The sequence below is a fragment of the Chelonoidis abingdonii genome, chromosome 2, assembly GCF_003597395.2.
Source record: "Chelonoidis abingdonii isolate Lonesome George chromosome 2, CheloAbing_2.0, whole genome shotgun sequence".
In the NCBI taxonomy this organism is placed as follows: Eukaryota; Metazoa; Chordata; order Testudines; family Testudinidae; genus Chelonoidis; species Chelonoidis abingdonii.
The window spans coordinates 272,395,120-272,420,634 of NC_133770.1; the positions used below are offsets into that span (position 1 = coordinate 272,395,120).

The 25,515-nt window shown below is 39.1% G+C and overlaps 1 protein-coding gene across 4 annotated transcripts in view; it reads right to left on the reverse strand.

Moving 5' to 3' along the window:
- Window positions 1–25,515, reverse strand: part of CSMD3 (CUB and Sushi multiple domains 3) — a 1,318,842-nt gene that overhangs the window by 146,918 nt on the left and 1,146,409 nt on the right. For all 4 annotated transcript variants that reach the window (XM_075063193.1, XM_075063192.1, XM_075063195.1 and 1 more), the window contains 4 exons: window positions 24,485–24,598; window positions 10,641–10,829; window positions 10,107–10,253; window positions 7,761–7,949 (listed from right to left, as the gene is read on the reverse strand). In XM_075063193.1, the coding sequence (XP_074919294.1) occupies window positions 7,761–7,949; window positions 10,107–10,253; window positions 10,641–10,829; window positions 24,485–24,598 (639 nt within the window). The remainder of the gene's footprint in view (window positions 1–7,760; window positions 7,950–10,106; window positions 10,254–10,640; window positions 10,830–24,484; window positions 24,599–25,515) is intronic.

Here is a 25,515-nt window from a genome sequence, read left to right on the forward strand (position 1 = left end):
TGTCATCAGGAGGAGGGAGAAAACTTGTTCACCTTAGCCTCTAATGATAGAACAAGAAGCAATGGGCTTAAACTGCAGCAAGGGAGATTTAGGTTGGACATTAGGAAAAAGTTCCTAACTGTCAGGGTGGTTAAACACTGGAATAAATTGCCTAGGGAGGTTGTGGAATCTTCATATCTGGAGATATTTAAGAGTAGGTTAGATAAATGTCTATCAGGGCTGGTCTAGACAGTATTTGATCCTGCCATGAGGGCAGGGGACTGGACTCGATGACCTCTCGAGGCCCCTTCCAGTCCTAGAATCTATGGATCTATGATGTCCAAAGTGGACGTTACTTTCCTTTTACCCTTTCCAAGTTCCAGGAAGTGCTGGAAGGTTTTTTGTTGATTTGTATGAACAGTAGCTATGGTGGAATGATGCAGAAAAAAGATAAGTAGGTAGTGTAGCTAGCTCCACAATTGAAACTTTGTCTTAGTCTAATATCCTCTAATGGACCATTCAACAATCAACCCCTCATGATTGAGACTTGTTTATCTCTGGCTTTCACGAGCTGTGCCCTGGGATTTGTTAGCTGTATTGTCTCAGAGGGGGAATAACTGTATTGTCAAATCATGGATAGAGAGGATGTCTGGTAAAGTTGGGTCATTACCTATTGGTGGTTCTGAAGAGCCATACCAAAGTCTTGAATTGGCACTAGAACAAAATTGAGAGCCAGTGAGTGCGGTGTTTAGAAAAGAAGGGTGATGTGCTGCTCGGAGCTCTGCAAGGGACTGTGCTTCCTGGAGCATAATTCCTTCCAGAGTTGCTCCAGGAGCAGCTTTATTTTCACCTCTCAGTTGAGGGCAGTAGCTAGGTAGCACAATCTGGCCCTAAAAGCAGAACTTTTAGAATAATGGTAATCCTTTACTGATCAGTGCTGATCAATCCCGTGTTGTCACAGTAGTGTTCTTCCAGGAGTGATTGATTTCTCAGATGTGATGTGTAAACATAGTTTAGGATGTTCAAAATACTTGGTTTGACTCTCAGACATTAAAACTTCCTTACACTTGGTGATTTCTTATTATTTCAAATACATATGCTACAATAAAACCTCACTAATTTGCACTAATGACTGGAAGACCTATTGTGGCTTATTGTATTTTGAGAATCAGTGAATAAAAATATAAAAAAAATATGATCAAACAAGCAAACCTCATTGGAAACTGTGGACTTTGTAAATGCTGATCTTAACAATATGGAGGAATCAGTGTAATAAGACACTTCTTTCCATGCAGGTGCTAAACACTTTATCACCAAAGGAATCTCAGATGATTTTGGAATGGAAAAATAAGAGAAAAAAACGAAATCCCCCATATGACAATGCACAGAGCTGTCACTAGGCTAGGCCTCCCTTACATTCCTGAGAGGAATAAAACCCTAAGAAACATCCATGTAGGTCTTCACACCAAAAAATAAAATTTCCTTGGTAGTCAAAGGCAAAGTTATTTTCCAGTTGCACCATATTATATCTATTTAGGTATATATATGGCCCCATTCACCACTGTATCTGACTTCCTCATAGTCTTTTATGTATTTATCTTCACAACACTTCTGTGACTTACAGAAGTACTACTATCCTCATTTTACAGATGAGGAACTGAGAATGATTTGCCCAAGGTAACACAGGAAGTCTGTGGCAGAACAAGAAATTGAACCTAGGTTTTCTGAGCCCTTGGTCTAAGCCCTAAGCAGTAGACCATCCTTCCACTCTTTGTAACCCGTTGCTGGTGTTCAGTTTGTACTACAAACAGATTTGCTGCATCTTCATCTTTTTTTGTGGGGAGGGGCGAGGGGAGAGGGCCTTGTGTGAAGCAGACTAGTTTTGTAAAGTAATTTTGTAAGGCAAATAGAGAAAGATACTAAAATAAATGTGACTGCTCCATTGCTTTCCTTTCTTCAGAGGAAATGAAAATCAATTAATTCATACAGAATCATTTTCATTTTGATCCATCATGGGAAAAACAATATAACCAATTAAGCAATGTTGATTCATAATACCGCTTTAACTCATTAGGATAATTAAACTTCATTTTATTAATGTATTTTTAAAGAATTAAAAAGCCGTATTTCACATATGAATAGCATTCCCAGACATTCTTGATTTGGCTCTCCTCTCAATTTCATCTCATTTATGACATAATCTGTGAATGCAAAAATTGTATTATACTTAATAATTTTATAATAATTTTCATCCTTGAATCTCAGAGTGCTTTCCAAAAATGGACAAGCATACGTACAACTAATTTACAATTAAGCTAAAAGGGAAAAAAAAACACTATCTCAGTCTTAACGTAGCCCCCATCATTGTTGAATCTAAGCACCAATCAGCAAAGCGATAAATCAAATCCTTACATCTCTGGCTAGTGAAGTTCAGTGGAGTTGCAGTGAATCCTTTGCCGATGTAGACTGTAAACACCTTCCTTAAGGAAGGCTAGATAATAGTTGTTTTAATGGAAGCATCTGTTTGGCTTCTGCACAGAAAGCCATCTCATCACACGGAAATCTATCCAACTATTAACCAGTGTCTAGTTTTCCATTTTTGTTCAGGTTTATGGAAAAGGGAAAGCTGACTGAGATTTCATCCTGTAAAGACTGATGTGATCATGAAGGGTCAGAGAAAGAACAAAAAATGTTGTTGGAGGTTGTCTCTGTCTCTCATTAAGATTGTTCTGCCATCATTTGTAAGTTAAGGTCAGCTTAGATTCCTATTTGCTTTTAGATCACCAAAAAGCAGAAGTGAGCAAAACTGCTTTTCTCCATCTGGCCAGGATATTGTGAACTTTTCTTCAGAATGCAAACCTTGCTTTCATGATGTGTGCTTTTGTCATATGCATAGGGTTCCATCTTGAACATGTAGCTTCCCTACGAGAACAACCAGAGACTGGCAGAACGGACTGCAGTTTAACATGGACTACACATACAGAACCAATACCAACATCCAGGCCTCTCTCTCATCAACTTAAATACAATTAGATCTGACAAGTGGTTAGACAACTAAATTAGAAATACATATAACCTCAAAAGTACAATGGGGCCAGCCTTGAATGGAGAATTTGCTCATAAGTTTACAATAATGAAAAAAAAGTATTTATATTCCTCTTTTATTTATAACTCTTGGCACTTAAGTGGGTTTTATGTGGTTTTCCTTTCTACTGGAACCATTAGCTGCAAGGTAGAATAAAGAGTAGAATATTATTTTCTGCACTAACCAAATACAGGAACATGTGCATTGGTCTTTTACTTTCACTAAATTTATGTTAATTTTAAAGAAAAAGAAATCTCCTGTAAATTATTTTGCTAACCACTGTCAAAATTATCAGACATTTCTTTGGCATCTGGGATGCAATCAGACAATCTGTCCAACTGCTCATGTACAGTTGTGTGACCTGGAATAAATGTACTACACTTTATAGAAGATAGGAATAGTTCAAATATTATATTTTTTTCATACTCTGCAAAAAGAGGATTCAACTCTTGTAAACCACAAACAACCTTATATTCAAAGAATTCTAGAAATAGATACTAATATTTGTCATACACTTCTGCACCCCAGGTACTTGTTCATACAGCGTAAAGGTTTTTCAGTATTTTGCCTGTCAAACATGCTATTCATCTGAGAAAAATATACATTGCTGCAGCAAAATACAATGAACACTGTAATTTTAACAGTGAGGTCAATAAATCCTGTAAATTCTTTTTTCTTTTATGGTTTTGCATCTTTGGCATACCAGTCACTGCAGACACGACAATGAGAAGTTCGGGGATTCTGCTAGATATTCTTTTATGTCATTTGCTTTGTTTGCTCAACACATTCTCTCTAGATTTCAGCCGCAAGGCATCATGCCCGACACCAGCACAAGAAATTATGCAAATCAACACTAATATTGATTTGTGGAGAGGTCTGTGCAAAGCAACATTTATCAGTGAGAGAAATAGCTAAATAAATAAATAAATAAAGCTAAACATCAAGCAATGTTAGTATAAAGTGTCTAACATTCAAGAATTGTAATCAATAACCGAGTGAAAAAAGCTATTAAAAAATAAAATGAAATAATAAAAAAACTCCGAAGAAGTTGAAGAAGATCTATGATTTCTTGTAAACACACAAATTTTCACACCTGAACCAAGATAATAATTGTATTCCAAAAGGCCACAGTAGTCCTGCTTGCTCTTTCAAAGCTTTATTATTATGAATTTTAGTAAATTGTAGGAATCTTTACTGATTTATACAGGATGCAGAGGATTTGTGTCATTAAAAATTGGGCCAGGTACTCAGATAATCATTTCATATTTTAATTTCTGTAGTGTACTTTACAAATGCACAACATTTATTTGCCTGCAGTTTATAACAAGCTTAATGTCTAAGACAGGATTCCTCTGCTTCTCTTCAGGTCAGAGGAAAGATGTTTTCATATTAGCTTCAAAGCAAGGATTCAGCTAATTGCTACACTTTTCAGTCTGAGATAGGGCTATTTTTTTAGTCCATTGCTGCTACACTGGATCATTTCTATCAAATGGACATATTTTAGTTATAAACATAGTACAAAAACAAAGAAAAAAATGTTTACTCTGTTAAAAATTGTTTGTCTGGATTCTGCAGTATAGTGCCACATTATGAAGTGATGTGAAGAATAAGGTGGTATCATCTATTTAGAACATTGGACTTAGAGCTATTTTTTCACAGACAAGTGAAGATTAAGGACATTGAGAACTATATCCCCCTTTAACTAGTATCATGGTGTGTGTCACATTCTTCACAAAAACACTATTGAAAGGACTACTAAGATTACTGGGATGCATTTAATTAGCCACAAGACTAAATGCTAAAGTAATGTCTCAACTACTGCACACCTACAAAATGAAGGTGAGTCTAGAAAAAACGATTTAAATCATCTGTTGTGCACAGATTTTGTGGAAAGTAAAAATATCTGAGTAATTGTGGACAGAGTATTGGTAACAATGGAAGAGGGTAACAGAAAAACCACAATAAAGAATTGTGAAACTGTTCTCTAGATTTGGATTCATATGCCACTTGTATCATAAGTGATGTGTTTGGCTGCATATGCCTGATTCTCAGTAAATGTTTACACAAACAAGTTGTTATAATTTGTCACAATTTGACTTGAATGACAATCTCCACTCAAGAGCTGATTAGAAGTAATGTGGAATAGGAGGTATGTAGCAGTGTACAATGAAGCTGCATGAGCTGCATTGCCTTAAACAGATAGCATGAGGATGAGTATCTGTTCTGGCTCCTGCACTGTTATGCAAGAAGGGCTGGGCGTAGAAGGGCTCCCGGTCCACTTTCTGTCTGTGTGCAGTTACTGATCTTCATTGTAGTTCCTAAATTCGGATGAATACAAGAACTGAGACTACCTCTGATAGGCACCCTATAAATGGAAGAGAAGGTAGGGAAAGAGACAGGGCCATGAACTTATCATCCATCCTCACCAACCATCAAAGCTGGCTGTCTGCGGAGGTGGGCACATGCTGCACATCCTTAAGAGGATAGCAGGATTGTCTGTACTCCTTCTGAGTGCCAGAGAGCTCTGAAAAATACACGATCCATTAGGCAGAGAAGCTCCAGCTACTGTTAGGGTAGTGCTGCTTACTCCATGCAAAAGTGTGAAATGCGTAAACTTGCTCCAAATAAATACAGATTATTAAAGAACATTAGAGAAGTGTATTGACTGTGTTTGTTACCTATGGGCCATTAGTGCCAGGGGCTACAAATTCACTAGAGTAAATGGGATCAGCCCTATACCAGCAAGGGGTCACCCTTAGTTAAGAGCATGTGGTGATGTCCAGGAATTGTACTAAATCAGCTCATCTTATTGGTGCTCTGGCCAAAGCCTAACCAGCAACAACTACTTGTAGGGCTGCATGGGCAGGATCTCAACTCTCTGATAGACTGTGAGTTACAGACACACAACACTGCTGCAACCACCTTCTACAAACAGGGACATGATGGAAGCAGATATAAACAAGGGGCAAATCAAGTCCATAATTTGAATTATAGTTAACCTTCATTAAGTGCTTAGTTATAATTAATTGTCATGTAATTAACATAAACATCTTATTAAATTTTAGAATACATCATCAGCGGGTGCAATGAATGAATACCAAGCAATTAATAAATATGTTTTTCACCTAGTTCTTTACTAGTTACCAACTATGCAACAACTTCTGTTAATAAACTATTTAAAACATATAGTTACTAAAATCAACTAGCATTTTCATTTAATAGATTTAACTATTTTCTTAACACAAAGTTACTTATTTGAGATATGTAGTTAAAAATCTGATCAAGATCCATGACTAGCTCTCGTGAAGATACTCCTCGGCCATTTTTATCCCCTGACAATCAGGAAGGTTAAAAGAATATAACACCACACATGTAAGACCTGCACTTCATTTCTGAACACTTGAATGTTTGGAAAACATTCATGCTTTTAACATTTTAATAGACAGTGAGATATCACAGCTGTTCAACATGGCGTTTGCATAATACAGAAACAGAACTCTTATGTTTCAAAAAAATTCAGTTGAAAGGTTTAGTTCCCCATAACTACTTGTGGAAAATTAAAATGAAACAAACTTGAACTTTACTTCTCTCCATAGGTCAGCAGCAACATAGTGTCTGAATGCATATAAGTAGCTAAAGTACTTGGTTGGCACATCTCTAATGAAGTTCTGCCGTTTCTGTACTTGTGTGATTAATAAGGTCTGAGAACCTTGCATGAATAGTAAAATAGAATTATCATTTTGTCCAAGTTTATACAACAGAATAATATAAATTCCTTGTTTTTAATTAAAACAAAGTGTAGACAGCACATTTCATGTTTCATGAAAATTCCTAATAGTTCACTATACAATAAGGTACGTGTTACTGACACAGTAGCATTCTTATCAATATATGTTGAAAATATATGTTGTAAATCAAACTGTTAACCACAGTCATTTCCATTTCATTATTAAGGAATCATACCGTACCTTGGCATGCAATTTCAAAGACAGGAGATGCTAAATATAATGTTAATCTGAAGAGTTCTGTCCCAAATGATTAAATTTAAAAATCAGTCTGAGGCTCAAAATATTAAGGTAGACATCAAAATCATCAGATGGTTTTATTTAAAAAAATATCCCATTTACTTTTAACTAGAAATCTCATGTATTCTAGAACTTTCGAGTTTGTTATAGTTGGTGGATCATGAATAAATATGGAATTTCTAATCCTAATCCTAATAGAAACATATAACACTGAGAAATGTAGAAATGAAAAACAAACCAACAATATAAATTAAGAAAACTTTTCTGAACATCCAGAAAGAAAGAAAGAAAGAAAGAAAGAAAGAAAGAAAGAAAGAAAGAAAGTTGGCTTCAGTTTTAAGTGAAGATTCAGGTGAGATTTCATTTTATCTAGGTCAGTTTGCTTACAACTATATAAAATGTGATATAAAACAAAACTAATAAATCAAATATTGTAACAGAATCTGCTAAGTTAATCACTAGTTGCTAAACTTAGTAGATTCTGTTACAATATTTGATTTATTAGTTTTGTTTGTAGGGCTGTATCGGCAGTAAGATTTTGGTTCCCATGAATGAAAATTAAACACATTTATTTTATTTATTTTAAATCAGAAAAACTGATGGTCTAAATCAGAAAAGGATAAAATAGTCTGCTAAAATATGTCACTTAATCTGTGATTAAACATATTTACCTTGACAAGCTGGGACTGGTGCATCCCATGCATGATATCCATATGGAGATTTCCTGCATACAGCGGTACTTTTCCCAACAAGCCTAAATCCTCGATCACAAGCCCAGCGAACCATACTGTTGAGCTGTCCACCTGTCTGACTGACAATGAATCCATGTGGAGGGGATTCAGGAGTACTACAATAAAGAGCTTTGGGAAAAATAAAACAAAACAAAACAAACAATGTTCGGTAGCCAAATCTAAGGGTTTTATTCAGTTTCCACACTAATGCTACCTGAATTCTTTGAGAATTTGACTGTGTAAGGACTGAGAAAAGACATTAAGATACTGATTCTGGTAACCTTATCTACATTCAGAAAGTAACCATGGCAGAATAAGGCCTAATAAGGACTTCAGGATTTGGTTCCCAGATGGCAAATGTGAAATCAAGACTCATTAGCACAACGTTATTATAACAACTTCTCTGTTGAACAATGTACAATAAAGTATTTTTGTTCCACGATAGCTGAAAGAAACTAAATTGTATTAATATTTACTATTATGAAAAATGCCCCTAATAAATCAAAACCAACAAATGTATAGGCCAAACATTTTCTTTTTCAGATTATTGTATTTTTTTTGTTCACAATAAAAAATATTTCTACGAATATCAACCATGTATGAATTAAAAGTGAATTATTAAAAATTACAGTACCACAATCTTAACTGTACTTCTGAGTGTCTCACTTAACCTGCATCAGTTACTTTGCAGCTCCATTTTTCTCTCTTTGAAATTCCCCGGAAATCCTAGAGGACATGCAAAATGTTGAAGATAGGGAAAGCATCTCTACAGATCTTTATAAGTGTGAGTGGAGATAATAAGGTTTAGATAATCTGATAGGATTTTGGCCCAGATTCTTAAAGATATTTAGGTAGTTAACTTCAGTGGGAGTTGTATATCAACCTTACATATTTTTCATTTGCTTGGTTTACCTTATGAGAGGAGACTCAAAGAGCCTGGCCTGTTTAGCCTAACCAAAAGAGGGTAGAGGGCTGATATGATTGCTCTCTATAAATACAGCACAGGGCTTAATACCAGGCAGGGAGATGAGTTGACTATGTGGACACAAGAACAAAAACTGCTCATCAAGTTTAGGCTTGAAATTAGACAAAGGTTTCTAACCATCAAATGAGCGAAGTTCTGGAACAGCCTTCCAAGGGGAGCAGTGGGGGCAAAAAAACTAACTGGGTTCAAGACTGAGCTTGTTTTGTTTGGGGGACCGTGTGCTGAGCATAGCAGACTGCTAGGCAAGAGAGCTTCTTAACAATGCTTTGATCCCTATGCCCTTGAGCACCCTTAACCTGAGGGCGGGCTACTCAAGATGATCAGGGCTTTAAAAAGCCCACTGTTAAGCAACCAGAGGAGCTAGAGTACAGTGGCAGCTAACAAGAGTTTTGTGAGGGAGTTTAGAGGGGAAATATAGGGGGAGGGGGCTAGATATACTTAACATTCTTTAAACTTAAGGCAATAAACACCCTCCTCCTGATTAAAAAAAACAGTAGAACAAAGGAACAAAGGAAAGAGCTTCAGGACTAAAATGAGAAGGTAGGTACAAGTCCAGCAACAGAGTGGGGGCTATCCAATTTATTGCATTCAATGCAGTATGTATGATTACCTACCCTATGCATATGTGGCGTATGTGTACATTCGGTACCAGAACCTCCTGGCCCTGAAAGGCCATGTACAGGCTTTGGAGACCAGAGTGGCTGAACTGGAGGAGCTAAGGGAGACAGAGGTACATGGAGGAGACTACAATAGAATGGTCCCAACCTCAGTCTGACAACCTCTGTGCTGTTGAGGAGGATGAAAATCTCAGGGAGGGAGAACATCAAACTGGGCGCAACCAATTTGATACTTACTTATCAGAAAGTGGTAGCAATAGTTACCATATTGGGGGTCTGACCATCATATATAGGCAAGTTCATAGTTGTTCCCCTTTCCCCTCAACATTTTAAGGCATTGTGCAGCACTTGGTTGGCAGCTGAATGGAGTTGTATACAGCTGTATTGCAATACTTGACACTAGGTTTCAACTAGTTTTCTATTCTGAGCCACAGAAATTAATTAACTCTTTATGTTGAATATTTGTCATACTATTCTAAATAAGACATATATTTAATAAAGATATTTTATACAGAATCAGTTATCTGGTTCAAATATAAAAGAGATCTGATTTTTTTTTTTAGTTTTAGAAGCTTAGTGTCTAATAAAGTAGCTCACATTATCCTTGTACATACGTAAATATATTCCATACATTCCATATTGAAGTTTTAAGCAGATAGAAAAGGACACATTTGATTTACATACCTATGTATCTTATCCTGAAACCTCTTTTGTTCGTGCCGTGATCTGCTGACCACCGGAGAAACACTTCATGGCCATTACTGGATATATTTAAAGAGGATGAGTAATCCCCACTTAGGGAAATAAGCAATGGGCTATGACTATTTGGTCCTTGACACAGGAGGAGAAAAAAGTGAAAATATAAAGATTAAAATTAAACATGTACAAAATGTTCCTTAAGTAAAGGTAAATGAAATAGATTTAACAGTGGAATTTACTATAACCACATGTTACATATCATTGAATGCATCATAAAAGATAATTAAATATTATAATTAAATATTATATATACACACACACAGTCAAACTGATTAGTAATGCAATATAATCTGGAAAAGCAATGCAATTATAAGTCACTACTTCTACTAACAAACTCAAGTAATGACTTATTTAGACAAAAAAAGGGTATTTCTATTATATGTCTAAATGGCAGGGAGTGGGGCAAGGGTGACAAGGCATAAATATAAAAGAATCCAAAGTTGTGTATCATGTAGTTACCATCAAACACCTCAAGTATATCAAATTCCTTTTCTGTCTGGAAGAATTCAAAGAACATGCTGATATTATAACCCTTTTCCACAGTAATGGTCCAAGCGCACATTTGGAGGTTTGGGTAGCTGTCAGGGTAGCCTGGGCTCAGTATGACTCCTGTTGAATCCAGACGCATTTCATTGGCTGGGCAGAGCACTATGAAACACAGAGATTATTTCAAAAAAACTCTAATTACCAATATACATATAATTTTGTCTCACATTTTTTTCTAAGTTAAAGAGCTGCATTACTCACTTTACTTCTATTAATATGGAACAAGAACACTTAATTAAGGGATAGTAGACAAAGTTTGTGTTAGCCAGCATTTCCTACAATAAATTACATTATGGAAAATAAACACACTAGGGCTGAGAAATCACTGACTGATGGGTTTTATTTTCCTTACATTATCTGGAAAACCCTTTGTTCTTTCAGATTGCACATTAAAGGAGCCAGGCTGAATTGCTCAGATAGTAAACCACAGCATTTATTCCTTTCCTTAAATAATAATGATGATGGAAAATAAAGTCTCATGTGAACCAAGTTTAAGGAATCAGTTGTGGCCTCCGAATATTAGGCTATAAATAGCAACAAATCACTCTATTAGTTTATTAGAAGTATATAGCTATTAATTTAAAAAATGTTTGTTCTGTTGAGCATATACCATACTCATACATCCAGTATGGCAAAATACATAATTTCTAGTATTTAGTCTTACAATTTAACCTTGTCCAGTTTTACAACTCCTAGATTTTTCATTGCCTCTACCTGCTGTAAGAATTACTTGAAATCACTGTCATGCCACTTCATAGCCCTCATATATCACAGAGTGCCACTTCTTAGCTTAAATATCTCTCTTAAATGTCCACTACCTTGTGGAAACATGGAGAAGAAGTATTTTCTACTGAGTGAGACCTAAGACTGGCAATCAAGAAATCCTTCAAATAAGGATAATGAGTCCAACCATGCAATGAGCCCCTCCTTATAAAACAGGGTTTAAAATTAAGGAGGGAAAGTTAAAATAAGTTCTGCCAATGTTTACTTAAATGGTATCAATAACAGAACAGAGATTTTGTTAAATCATATTATTCTTCTGTCCCTAATAAATATACAACTGATAAAGATGCCATGAGATGGATTCATTATGCAAATATAATCATCTATCCCCTTTTGTCACATCTTTTATCTTCTTAAAAGATGTGTACACTTTTGATCTTTACATGTGCGTTTGGTTCCAGTTGGAAAAACTCTCAATTTCAAATAACTCTGAATTTTCCTCCCTTCTAACTCAAAGACAGGTTGCTACCTGGATGAATGAATGTCAGTCAACTGCAGAAAACAATTAAAGAAATGCAGCCCGAAAGTCTCAAGTTCTCCACTGATGTCAGCTTGTTCTTGAAGTCAGTCAAGGAAAAGAAGAAAGATATTATGCACTTGCCTTAATCTCCAGGCAACCATAATTCTGAATTAACCATTTTTGACAATGAATCTATGTTTTTTCCCCTTGTATTTTTAATGTACCCATTTTTTCCCCCTTATCTTCTCCCTCTTTCTTCTTCATGGTATAAGAATCAATGACCTACAGATCACACACATCTGAGGGCTGTTAACAGGATGCTTAACGTTTGGCACTTAAATTCATACTAAGGCACTTCAATAAAAGAGGCGCAGTGAACACAAATCCCACTGAAGTAAATGGGAGCTGTGGATGCTCAGCATCACTAAAAATCAGGCTACTTATTTAGGTGACCATGTGTGAATGTAGGTACCTAACCTTTGGCAGTCACATTTGAAAACTATGGCTTAAGAGTTTTACATAAGGTCACACAAGTCAGTGGCAGAGTCAGGAATAGAACTTGGGCCTCCTGGCTTTCAGCCCAACAGCTGAGAAGGTGAAAGGTAGGCTGAGGATAATACATCAGTGAAGCAGAGGAAGATGATATGCATATATATGAGCTAGTGTAGGCCAGTGTACATTTACTGATCTAAGGGAAGGGGGGCAAAGATTGGGAAATACTGCTCCAACTGATGCAATCAGAGGAAAGCACACAACTCTTAGGCAGGTCATATCTGACCATTCTTACTCAGGGTTCTCCAGTGTTTGTATTGGTGGCCCCTTTCACACAGCAAGCCTCTGAGTACAACTCCCACGCCTTATAAATTAAAACCACTTTTATTTATATTAAACATTAATATAAAACCTGGAGGCAAAGCAGGGTTTGGGGATGGAGGCTGACAGCTCACAAGCCCGATGTAATAACCTTGTGACCCCCTGAGGGGTCACAACCCCAAGTTTGAGAACCCCTGATATACTGAAGGAATATCAGGCTCATAGAAACCTTCCTCAAACCACGCATCACACAAAGGGCCAACTTCCTCCAGGACACAAACAACTTCCTCCACAAACTGCAACATCAACAGCCTCCCTCAGAACACCATCCTTGCCACAAGAGATATAACCTTCCCTATATACCAACATCCCTCACAATGATGGACTAGCTCCCTGTTTCAAATATTTACAAGACAATGGATTACCCTCAAACATTCAGACCAAACACATTGCAAAACTTATTTATCCTCATCCATAACAATTTTACATTCAATAACAAACACATTGTCCAAACCATGAAAACAGCCATGGGTACTAGGATGGTTCCCCGTACACCAACCTCTTTATGGGTAAGGCTGTGGGTCTGCCACAGAGATCACGGAAGTCATGGATTCCACGACTTTTCAGGGCTTTCATGACTTCCACAGCTGCAGGAGCCAGTGTGGCTGAATCCAGAGCTGCTCCAGCAGCTGGGGCAGTCCAGGGGCCAGCCACACTGGTCGCTGTTGGGGTGGCCTCAAGGCCAGCTGCACTGTGATGTACCTCATCCAGTGCATTAAATGCCCTAATATCAATTATGTGGGTAGAACTATACAATCACGACGCTCTCGAATGAACATTCACAAGAAAATGATAAAAGACAAAAGCACCATATCATCCATGTACGAACACTTTTCACAAAGCAATCACTTTACACATTGTAGTAATAGCTACCTGTCCCAGACCTGGACTTTAGCGTCCACAATCTGGTCCTGTCCCAAACCTGGACTTTTGCGTCCAAAATTTGGGGGCTTACCTGAAACTCCCCCAAGCTCACTACCAGCTTGGATATTCTCGCTGCCACCAACTAGGACTATGGACGTGGCCTAGTATGCCCCCGAACGCACCCCAACTTGTCCCCTGGGCCCCCGCGAGACCAGGACCGCTGAGTCTCTCTCATCTCTTCTCTCCCCAGCTTCGCCCCCTTTCCTGGGGGTAGCCGGTGGCGAGATTTGCTATACTTCGCACCCCTGGAATACACCGAGAGCAGGTCTAGTTCGCCCGGGCTAGTATTTTACTGACGTCAGCTCACACAAGATAAATCCCCTCCCTTGTCATACCCTTTCCCGCCTGGACAAAGGGAGGTGAGACCGAGTTTGGTCTTTCCCTCCCCCTCTCGGCCCACTAGAAAAGAAACTTCACAGTTTAAAGAAAAGACTTATAGAATAAAAAGAAAAAGAAAGAAGCAAAACAATAACTTGCGATTAAGAAACTCATACGCTGCTTGCTATCAGAATATGAAGAAACATCTGATTAAGAAGTGCCAGATTAAACCAGTCACAAATCCAATCAGTGTAAAGTGACAAAGCAAAGGTCCTCATAGCCAGATTGCGTTTGGGTTCCGGTTGGACTCACAAGCTGTGTTAGCGAGAACTTGGAGAAGATGCAGTTAGGAGAAGCTTTTAACTCAGCAGCCGAGAAACAAAAAGACTCAGCACTCCACATCTATTAGCAACACAAGAGCTCCTCATAGCCCGAGATTTGCTTTGGGTGTTCTGTTGTACTCACAGACTTTTGTATAATATTTAATTAGATGGAGGAGAGAACCTGTTACTCACAGGCCGAGAAAACAAGAAGACGCTGAGTAGTACAAATTCCCGCCCGCTGACTTTAAACAGTCCAGTTCTCTGATTGGTCCTCTGGTCAGGTGTTTGGTTACCCTTTCCAGGTAAAAGAAACTTAACCCTTACCTTACCTATCTATTTATGACAGCACCATATCATCCGTGTACGAACACTTTTCACAAAGCAACCACTTTACACATGACCTATGAGTCCTCATCCTAAAAGGAAACCTGCATGACATGTTCAAAAGACAAATCTGATCCACTAACAACCCCTCATCAGCTGTTTCCCACCCACCCTCTTCCTTTCCTCCCTATGACTGGAGGAATGTTAATAGGCCACTTCACCTTGAATGATCCCTTGAAATATGTGTTAACTACTTGTTCTAAACAATCTGTTCAAATATTGTATTTAGCACTGAAGCTTTGAGTTAGTTTCCCAGACTTGAAGAAGAGCTTGAAAACTTCTGTCTCTCACTAAAAGATGTTGGGTCAAGTAAAAGATATTACCTCACCCATCTTGTCTCCCTAATATCCTGCATTGACCAGTATAGTATAAAATGATGACATTACATCCAAAGCCATCCTTAGGCATAGGCAGCATACAGGGCTGTGTAGGGCACCAGAAAATCTGGGGCACCCTGGGTGTCCACCCACTTGGCACTTCCTATCCCTGTTCTGACCCTTCCTGCAGGCTCCTACAGCTAGCTGCTGCAGCCTGTTGACTGTTACTCAGGAGGGGATCTAGTAACTTAAAAGTGAAAAAGCCTTCCAGCCTGACAGAACTATTAGCACAACACTGAAACTGTTAAAGAGCCATTCAAATAGTAATGAAGTCATTTAACAGGCATTTGCCAACCTCTGGGTATATACTGTCAGTTTCTGAATTTACTGACAAAAACAGTTTTGCATTATTGTAATGCTTGGATCTTCGGACATATAGGTTTTTAAATAAATCCTTCAAAAGACCAATCATCTAAAATACACATTTTAATTTTAATTACTATAGTACAAAAAACTTGCTTCCAAAGTCTTCCTGTCCTTTCTGTCCATTCATTTATCTTTGCATCTCCCTGTTGAAGAGAGGCTAGCCCTTAAAGGGACAACACCCCTTTCCTTCTAGGTAACTAGACAAATGAGTTTCCCCTTCTTTACTTCTATTTGATGAACTAGTTTTAAGAGAACCCTCCCGCAAATTCAGTACCTTAGTAAGATATAAAATCCTTTGTTATGCCTACAAAATATGTTTCCAAAGATTTTAAAGTTGGTGAAATTTCATAAACATGTCTGTAGTTATGGAGATCACACAAAGTACTGTATATACTCGTTCATTGGTCCATTCGTTTATAAGCCGACGCCCCAAAATGGATAGGTAAAAACGGCAAAAACTGTATGACCCTTTCATAAGCTGACCCTATATTTCAGGAGTTGGAAAACTTTGGCTCTCAGCACATCAGGGGAAGCTGCTGGCAGGTCGGGACATTTTGTTTACTTGGAACGTCTGCAGGCATGGAGCCCCTCAGCTCCCTGTGGCTGCAGTTCACCGTTTCCAGCCAACAGGAACCACAGGAAGTGTTGTATTCAGCAGGACAGTTGACTTGCCTTTACTGCAAAGTTTTTGCAAATAAGTCTTTGACAAACTTCAGGTATATTAAAATACCTGTGATAGACATTTTTTATTCCTAAATGCAGTGCTTTTAATTAGGTACCTTCTGCATGTCCAGTCTTTACCTTCTGGCATGCAGTGAACAACATGCTCCATTTTCTTTTGAAGAAGCCACTCTGCTGCAATTTCTTTCTAATGTCATTTGCTTCATTTGGGTTCAGAGATTTGGCTGGAAGGGGGTTAGCAGGGAGGTGGAGGGAAGAAAGGAGGGAGAATATGGGGGGGTGGGGCCTGGAGAGAATGAGGGCGGGGCCTGGGACAGAGCAGAGGTGGAGTTTGGGTGGGGCTACTGCAGGGCTGGCTCTGGCTTTTTTGCCACCCCAAGCAAAAAAAAACCAAAAAACAAAAAACATACAAATCTGCGGGGTGGCCGGAGCCAGAGTGCAAACTTTCAGCTAATGTGACTCCCTGAGCTGCAGACGTGCCCCAGGCAGTGGAGTGTGCACCTCAGCTAGCAGGGGGGAGAGGGAAGGAGCAGGGGGGAGAGAGAGAGAAGGTGGGTGGCCAGGGCTTCCTTCAGCCAGGGCACTCACCACTCAGCCACTCCTGCTGCGTCGCTTGCCGGGAGGTCTCCGCGCTGCTGGGCTTGCTGCAGACCTGGCACTAGCTGGGGCAGACGGAGCGCGCAGACGGCTCCTAGCAGGGCGCTCCCCTCCTCCTGGCCGCCACCCCCTACAGGGCAGCCAGAGTGGCGAACCAAAAAAAAAAAAAAAAAGAGGGCAGCCGTGCCACCCTAGGATTGGGCGGAATGCAGCCCCTTAGAATCTGCCGCCTCAAGCACGAGCTTGCTTGGCTGGTGCCTGGAGCCGGCCCTGGGCCAGAGGCAGAAGAGATGGGTTGAGGAGCTTGTCTCCCCAAGTGGCAGCTTCACCCTCCGCTCATGACAGCAGCTAAGAGCTGGTCGGCTCCTGCACACCCAGTACGCACTGCAGTCTCCTTAGGCAGGGGTCATATTCACAGAGCCGAATGCGCCAGCGCTGCACATTCTGTGTGAGGGAGACAGTACGGGGGTCTCTGTGGGGAACTGTGACTCTCCACCATCAGGAGGCAGGCTGGGTAGCTCAGTATCCTTGCTGCGTCATCCCTCCCCTCTTCCCCCACCTCCAACCACACATAAGTGCAAACTATTTTTTTCCAAACAAGCCTAATACATTCATCACAAGCCCAGCGAATCACATGGTTGAATGAAAATGAATCCACGTGGAGGAGACTGGAGCACTACAATAAAGAAAAAAACCTTAAAACAAAAACAAATTTTAAAACAAACAACCAAGTATTAAATTTTGGTAACCAAATCTGAGGCTCTTATTCAGTTTCTGCATAAACTCTATCTGATTTTTTCCCTAGATTTCCTCCTAATGGAGCATTTTACTGACACCTGTATATTTATTGCAACCAATATATTTATAACAGGGCAGTTGATTAATCGCACTTAACTCACTCAATTAACTCAAAAAAATTAATCATGATTAAAAAAATTAATCGTCATTAATCACAGTTTTAATCACACTATTAAACAATAGAATACCAATTGAAATGTATTTAAATATTTTGGATGTTTTTCTACATTTTCAAATATATTGATTTCAATTACAACACAGAATACAAAGTGTATAGTGCTTACTTTATATTATTTTTATTACAAATATTTGCACTATAAAATGATAAAAAAAAATAGTATTTTTAAATTCATCTCATACAAGTACCGTACTGCAAACTCTTTACCATGAAAGCGCAACTTACAAATGTTGATTTTTTTTGTTATATATCTGCGTACAAAAACAAAACAATGTAAAATTTTAGAGCCTACATGTCCACTCAGTCCTATTTCTTGTTCAGCCAACCACTACGAGAAACAAGTTTGTTTACATTTACGGAATATAATGTTGCCCACTTCTTATTTACAATGTCACCTGAAAGTGAGACTAGACATTCACATTGAACTTTTGTAGCCAGCATTGCAAGGTATTTACGTACCAGATATGCTATGCCTTCATGCTTTGGCCACCATTCCAGAGGACATGGTTTCATGCTGATGACAGTTGTTAAAAAAATAAGGCATTAATTAAATTTGTGACTGAATTCCTTTCTCAGTGTTTTACCCACATTCTGCCATATATTTCATGTTACAGCAGTCTCAGATGATGACCCAGTATGTTGTTCATTTTAATATCACTTTCACTGTAGATTTGACAAAATGCAAAGAAGGTATCAGTGTGAGATTTCTAAGGATAGCTACAACACTTGACTCAAGATTTAAGAATCTGAAGTGCCTTTCAAAATCTGATTGGGATGCAGTGTGGAACTTTCTTTCAGAAGTCTTAAAAGAGCAATACTCCAATGCAGAAACTACAGAACCTGAATCATCAAAAAAGAAAATCAATCTTCTGCTGGTGGTATCTGACTCAGAGGATGAAAATGAACATGCATTGGACTACACTGCTTTGGATCGTTCTCAAGCAGAACCCATCATCAGTATGAATGCATGTCCTCTGGAATGGTGGCCAAAGTATGATGGGACACATGAAACTTTAGCGCATCTGGCATGTAAATATCTTACAATGCTGGCTACAAAAGTTCCATGCAAACACCTGTTCTCACTTTCAGGTGACATTTTAAATAAGAAGTGGGAATCATTATCTCCTGCATATATAAACAAACTTGTTTTTCTTAGCGATTGGCAGAACAAAAAGTAGGACTTAGCGGACTTGTAGGCTCTAAAGTTTACATTGTTTTATTTTTTAATGCAGTTATTTTTTGTACATAATTCTACATTTTTAAGTTCAGAAAGATTTTAAGAAAAAGATTGCACAACAGTAGTTGAATTAAGTGAATTGAAAAATATTATTTCTTTTATTTTTACAGTGCAAATATTTATAATAAAAATAAATAAAAGTGAGCACTGTATACTTTGTATTCTGTGTTGTCATTGAATTCAATATATTTGAATAGATGGAAAACATCCAACATATTTATATAAATAGTATTCTATTATTGTTTAACAGCATGATTAATTGCTATTAATTTCCTTAATCGCTTGACAGCCCTAAATTATAAGCAAAACCAAAATATTTTTTCCAAAACTAATACATGTTCAACTGACCCACACAGCTTTTTAAAAATACTAAATGTTGGGCCTGCTTCTCCACTACTCTGCATCGTGTGTATTAATTGATATCAGCGCAAAGTGAATGTAAAATGAAACCAAGTAAGAATACAAGTGTTTTATACTCACATTGCACTGGCTAAAAAATCTGCACAAGATGAAAATCAGAAACATAGTGTCTAATAACAAAACATATGTTGTTCTTTGTAAAAAGCAATTGCATAGCTCTCAACAGGGCCGGTTTCAGGCACCAGCCGACCAAGCACGTGCTTGGGGTGGCACCTTGGGGCAGGGTGGCGCTCGAAGGTTTTTCTTTCTCTTTTTTTGGTTCATCTGGGCAGCGCTGGAGGGGTTTTGTTTTGGCGGTGCGGTGCTCAGGGGGTGGTGCTTCGGGCGGTGCGGCGCTCCGGTGGTGCGGCGTTTGGGGGCAGGGCTTCAGGCGGCGGGGCGTTCGGGGGGCTGGGGTCTTGGCACGGCATGGCATTTGGGGGAGATAGGGGCTTCGGGCAGCACGGTGCTTGGGGGGTGGGGGCTTGCGCAGTGCTTGCGGGGCGGGGGCTTCGGGAGGTGTGGTGCTCGGAGCGGGCGTGGGGGCTCGCGCGGTGCTTGGGGGCGGGGCATTGGGCGGTGCGACGCTCGGAGCGGGTGTGGGGGTTTTGGGCAGCGTTGCGCTCAGGGGGATGGGGGTTTCAGCGGCACGGCGCTCTGGGGGCTTCAGTAGCGCGGCACTTGCAGGGGGAGTACAGCTGGGTGGCACTCTTCTTTTTAGCTCGGGGAAGAAAAAAAGTTAGAGCTAGCCCTGGCTCTCAATCAATATATTTTACTTGAAACTAACATTACTTCTGAGGGCATTCTGTGCCCAAAAATTGAAAATTCTGCACATAATTTTTTTAAATTCTGCAGAATTCTGCAAATGTTATTTGTTAAATAAATGTGGACGCTCCACCATGGCATTGTGGAGCACAGGAGAACGATGTGCAGCTTCCCCCCCAGGACACAGCCTCAACTGTGAGGCTGCACCCAACCCTGACACAGCACAAGGACCAGGCCTGCCCCAGAAACACCCCAGGGCCCTGCCCCTCCATGCCAGGTGCACCAGGTGTGGGCAGACAGGCTTGGAAAGGCAGGATCCAAGTGTGAAGGGGTTAATGTGGGGGATCCAGGTGTGGGTTGAGAGGATTCTCTGTGGGGCAATCTGGGTGCGTGTGGCTCAATGGGGGATCCAGGCATGGGTGTGGGTAATCTGGATCCACAGGAGCTTGTCTGGGGATTCTGGGTTCAATGGTAATAGGACTCTGCAGGGGAGCAGCTGAAGGTGGTTGGGGCTGAGTGGGGGGCGGGTAGAGCTTGGCAGGGGGTCTGGGTGTAGTGGGGATCAGTGGGGAGTCCAGATGCTGGGGTAGCAGAGCTCAGTGGGGTGGGGGTCCATGTGCAGCTGGTTGGGGTTTGGTAGTGTGGGGATGTGGGTGTCTCATCGGGGTGGTCCAGGTGCAGGGGGAGTGTGGTTCATCATGGGGGGTTTTGGGTGCAGGGAGAGTGAATCTCAGTGGGAGGGTCTGGATGCATGGGGGTTAGGTGGATGGAGGAGTATCTCCCTATAATATCTCCCCTATAGCTGAGCAGTGATGGGTGCAGAAAGCGTGGCGGGAAGTTTGCTGAGCTTCCTACAGCCAGGGAGAAATCTGGGGGTGGGTCTGACATGGCCCTGCATGCCATTCAGGGGAAGAGGCAGTCCATCCTCCCCAGCCCTGCTGGGATTAGCAGCTGAGCCTGGCGCAGGGTAGGAGCCACTAGCAAGGTCTTCTCCAGTCCTGCCCCACAGTGATTTCCTTCTCTGCTGGCTGCCCTGGGTATACAAAATATACTGCTTGAGAGGGTCGCATGACCTCTCTTGTGGCTCTCCTTTGGTTCCCCATCAGAAAGTCATTTTTCTGTGGTGAAGCAAATAAATTGGCAGGGGGACATAAATTCTGCACATGTGCTGGTGTATTACATGAACCAGCAGCAGTTTTGACATAAATTAAGTTTATTCCTTCAGGGTGATTCTTACATAGTGGATTATATTCTGTATAACTAAAGGGTGATAGTATATAAATCAAACAGTGTAGTATAGCAAATAATCCTTGCATTCAATAGGAGTTACTATACCTCTTATCCCTACTGCTTTTAGGTCTGGTAAAAAAGGAGATAACTGATGGGGAAATATGAAGTTGCCTATAGATCTGATACTCAGGGATGTATATCTTATAACTTCCACACAAAAAAATAGAAATAATAGGTATTCTAGGTGTGTTTTTTTCATTCTTCTGAATTTTTGTGTTTTCTCAGGCTGATAAACGGTGAGATTATGTTTATCTGATTCTGCTTGAGGCTAAAAACAGGAGGTGGACTAAAACAGACAGTATTAAATTATTTAGTATTTATATTTGAGAGCATATTTATTAGTCAGGGTAATGAAGTGAAGAGTCCTAGGTTTTTATCTGAGATCTTCCAAAGACTGTATATGTAACTTTAGTAGGAAATTTTAGAGGATGGCTTAGGTTAGGTGCCAAATCATATTTACCAACAGGAACATAAATAAATAGCCTTTTCGGAAAGCATGCCTGGGGCATCTGCACTTCGTATTGAAGTTCATAGAAGCTGAGGGTACTCAACATTTTCCAAGAAAATGTTAGGAAATTAGATCGATTCTTATTTCTTCAAGTGTATAAAAATGTGAGGGTATGATACATTCAAGAGCAGGAATGGGCCCTTCTGCTTTTAAATTAAGAATGTAAAAAAAGAAAAAAATATGTATGTCAGTAATTTTTCAACTCACAACTGAAATATGAATACTGTAGTCATCACTGATTTGTAAACATTAATTATATAAACAATTGTATTTCTAACAACTAAACTGCATTTAGTCTGAAACTCTTTTGGAATTACCAAAGAAGCTTTCACATATTAAAACATTAACATTTAGCAGTAGTGGATTTATTCATAATTCATAACTTGCCACTATTCCAAAAATATATGTTGATTGGGAGTGTTTTCTAAAAATGCCAATTAACTCAAATTGCTTCTTCAGCAACAAAACATCTGATGAGAAGGAGAGAGATTATATAAATCTGTTTCTAAATTAGAATGCAAAACTTTAAAGCAAAACCAGATGGCAACATCCCCCATTTAATGCAAATTTAAATAAATGTTGTGTTTATGTGCCTGATCTGCCAAGATGCTTCACACATCCTGCTAGATAATGAGGTCCCTCCACTCCCACTGAAGTAGAGGGACTATGCAGGAGCTGCTCAGCATCTTGCAGGATCAGGCTTCCAAATATTTCCAACTCATTTCCATAAATCACCATTTTCTGATGTCAGTTATTCTTTTTTTTATCTCTAAACTGTCATATAAATATTTGCTAGTGTGGGATGCTAAACACATCTCTTAAAGCACTGATGAGACAGCAATAAACCACATTATATTTACCCAATATTATTAATTTAAAGAGAAAGATTGTAGGAGTTGAAATCACCAGTGCCAGATTTCCAGTTAGGCACAGTAGGCACGTGCCTTAGGGTGCTGGCATTCTAGAGGTGCCTAAAAGTGGGTTAAAAGTTTCATTTTTATAGAAAACATGAAGGTCAGCTGTAGGTGGGGTGGGGGTGGGGAGGCGGGCGCTGAAGATGCTGTGTCTAGGGGCAAGTAAGGTGTAAATCCGGCCCTGGAAATCATCCTACTGCAGGGTCCCACCTAAGTCCCTTGCTGGGACTGTGCAAGGACGCAGAGGGCAGAATAACCATACTGGGGTACATCCCTACCTCATGCATTCTGAGAAGAAGGTCTATGCTTAAGAGTTTGTAGAGGCCAGTACTCCACTCCTTATAGAAAAGTCCTATAGAATGTATTTGAAAAATGTCTGTAGGATTTTTTTGAACCATCTCATGGAATTTGATAAGGAATTATGTTTCTTTGAGAGAAGTCATATGCACTGGATGAAATATTCTGTAGGATGGTTCACTCATGGTCAATTTAAGTCAGTGGGAGTTTTCTCTGAGTGCAAGCACTTCTACTGTGTCTTCTCCTTTTGTAAGCAATGAAAGTGTAGAGGGAAGGCTCTTTGGGATTTACCTATTCTTTTCTATTCACATTCTCATATCATGTCCATTTCATGGTTTCTGGACACTTATTCTCCCACACAACTCATAGGGGCCATCCACAATCTGACCTAAATTAGTATTCATTTGAAATTACTCAAAAGACACCAGTCTTCAATCCAGAGCAGTTACAGTGGAGTTTCTATTTATTCATATTTGATGAGCAAACTCCTTTCCATCCAAATACCCCAGACTGACCAGAAAAAAACAAAACCCTAGAAAAACTATATAAAAGGTGGAACAAGTCCTCATTTGTATAACCTTCTAAATCCCAAAAAAGCCATCTCAAATTACCTTCAAAAGTCATCAAAATATTCTGCTTTAGTATAACATCATGTATGTCAAAGGTAAGAAGATTGGCTTAATTTAGGATAAATTAATGGCTTACAATCTAGCTTTAACTTAATGATGGAGTGATGATGTGATATTTATGCACTGCAGCAAAAGAGCAAAACCAAATACACTTCAACATGCTGTAAAACAAAATAAAATTCAAAACAAACTCCTTATATGACTGTTTCACTTAAAACAATGACATTTTATGGTTTATTCATTCCCACTATGCTATTTGTATGAGTTATTTACATCAACCTATTCATTTCCTTAATAATTTTTTTATATTACACACTTTTAAAAATATTGAGATACAAATTCAGTTATATTTATTTGATTTAGCCTGCCCCCTTCCACCTTAGAGCATGAATTGTGAAATAATCAATTTACCCTCATCCTGCACTGCATAGTGGTAGCACTAAAAACTCATTAAATACCATAGATCATTAATGATAATCTAATTACTGTACTCTCTAAGGTATTCACCATCCTGGAAACACAGGAAATACAGACGAAGGTTGGAAAGATTATAAGTATGACTCCATATGTCAATTAAAAGCAAAGCTTAATTCTGCAAACATCAGTCAGCTTGTACATTATAAAAGCAATACATAAAAAGAAGAAGAATAGAAAACCTTGACAAGAAGGTGGCACTCCATCCATCTGAAGTCTTTCTCCCAATCTACACGTTAGAATTTCATTACCAACCAATGTAAAGCCTGGATGACACTGGTACCTTATTATGTCCCCTATTTGATAAAAAGAAGAGAATGGTTAAACATCAATTTTTAGTTTTGAAAAGAGTATTGGTTAATGAAGTACACTTACTGCCCTACATAATGTTCTATATGACCATTGGAATGAAAAGCTTTGATTTTGCAGAGGAAACATGGTAAATAAGCATTCTGTTGCACACTGTAGCACATTTATCACTGTTTCCAAACACGGTACACCTCTGCCTCAATATAACGCTGTCCTCAGGAGTCAAAATATCTTACCGCATTCTAGGTGAACCCGCGTTATATCAAACTTGCTTTGATCCACTGGAGTGCACAGCCCTCTGACCCCCCGGAGCACTGCTTTACCGCATTATATCTGAATTCATGTTATATCGGGTTACATTGTATTGGGGTAGAGGCGTATTAGCATGATTATTTCTTTGATTTTTGTTACCTTTGATTTTCGTTGCCTTTCTGAGCAACCCACACTTTTGTAGACTTTTAAATCTCTATAATTTATTGGGTAGTTGTCAAAGTATTAATTAAAAGGATAATGGTACTAATTATTCAGGCAAAATGGACAGGCTCAAAACAGAAACTTCTGTATCTGTGGGTTCACAAACATACATACATATATTAAACAACTAGTAAAACAAAACAAAACAAAAAACCTAGACAGCTCCAAAACTGTGTTCAGTTGGACAGTTCTGTTTCCGCCATTCTGTTTATCTTTCCTAACTCATGGAAATTTAGTTCAAGCACCTCTTTCGATTTATTTTTTTAAAAATACACCAACACCAAAAACCCAAAGAATTGGGAAAAATATTAATATTAACTCTATTTTTAAAAAGTTGCAGTCATTTAGATATATATACACAATACGCTGTACATAATAAACACAACAGTTGATAGTTCTTTTTTTCTTAAAGTGGCTTAAAACCCCTTAA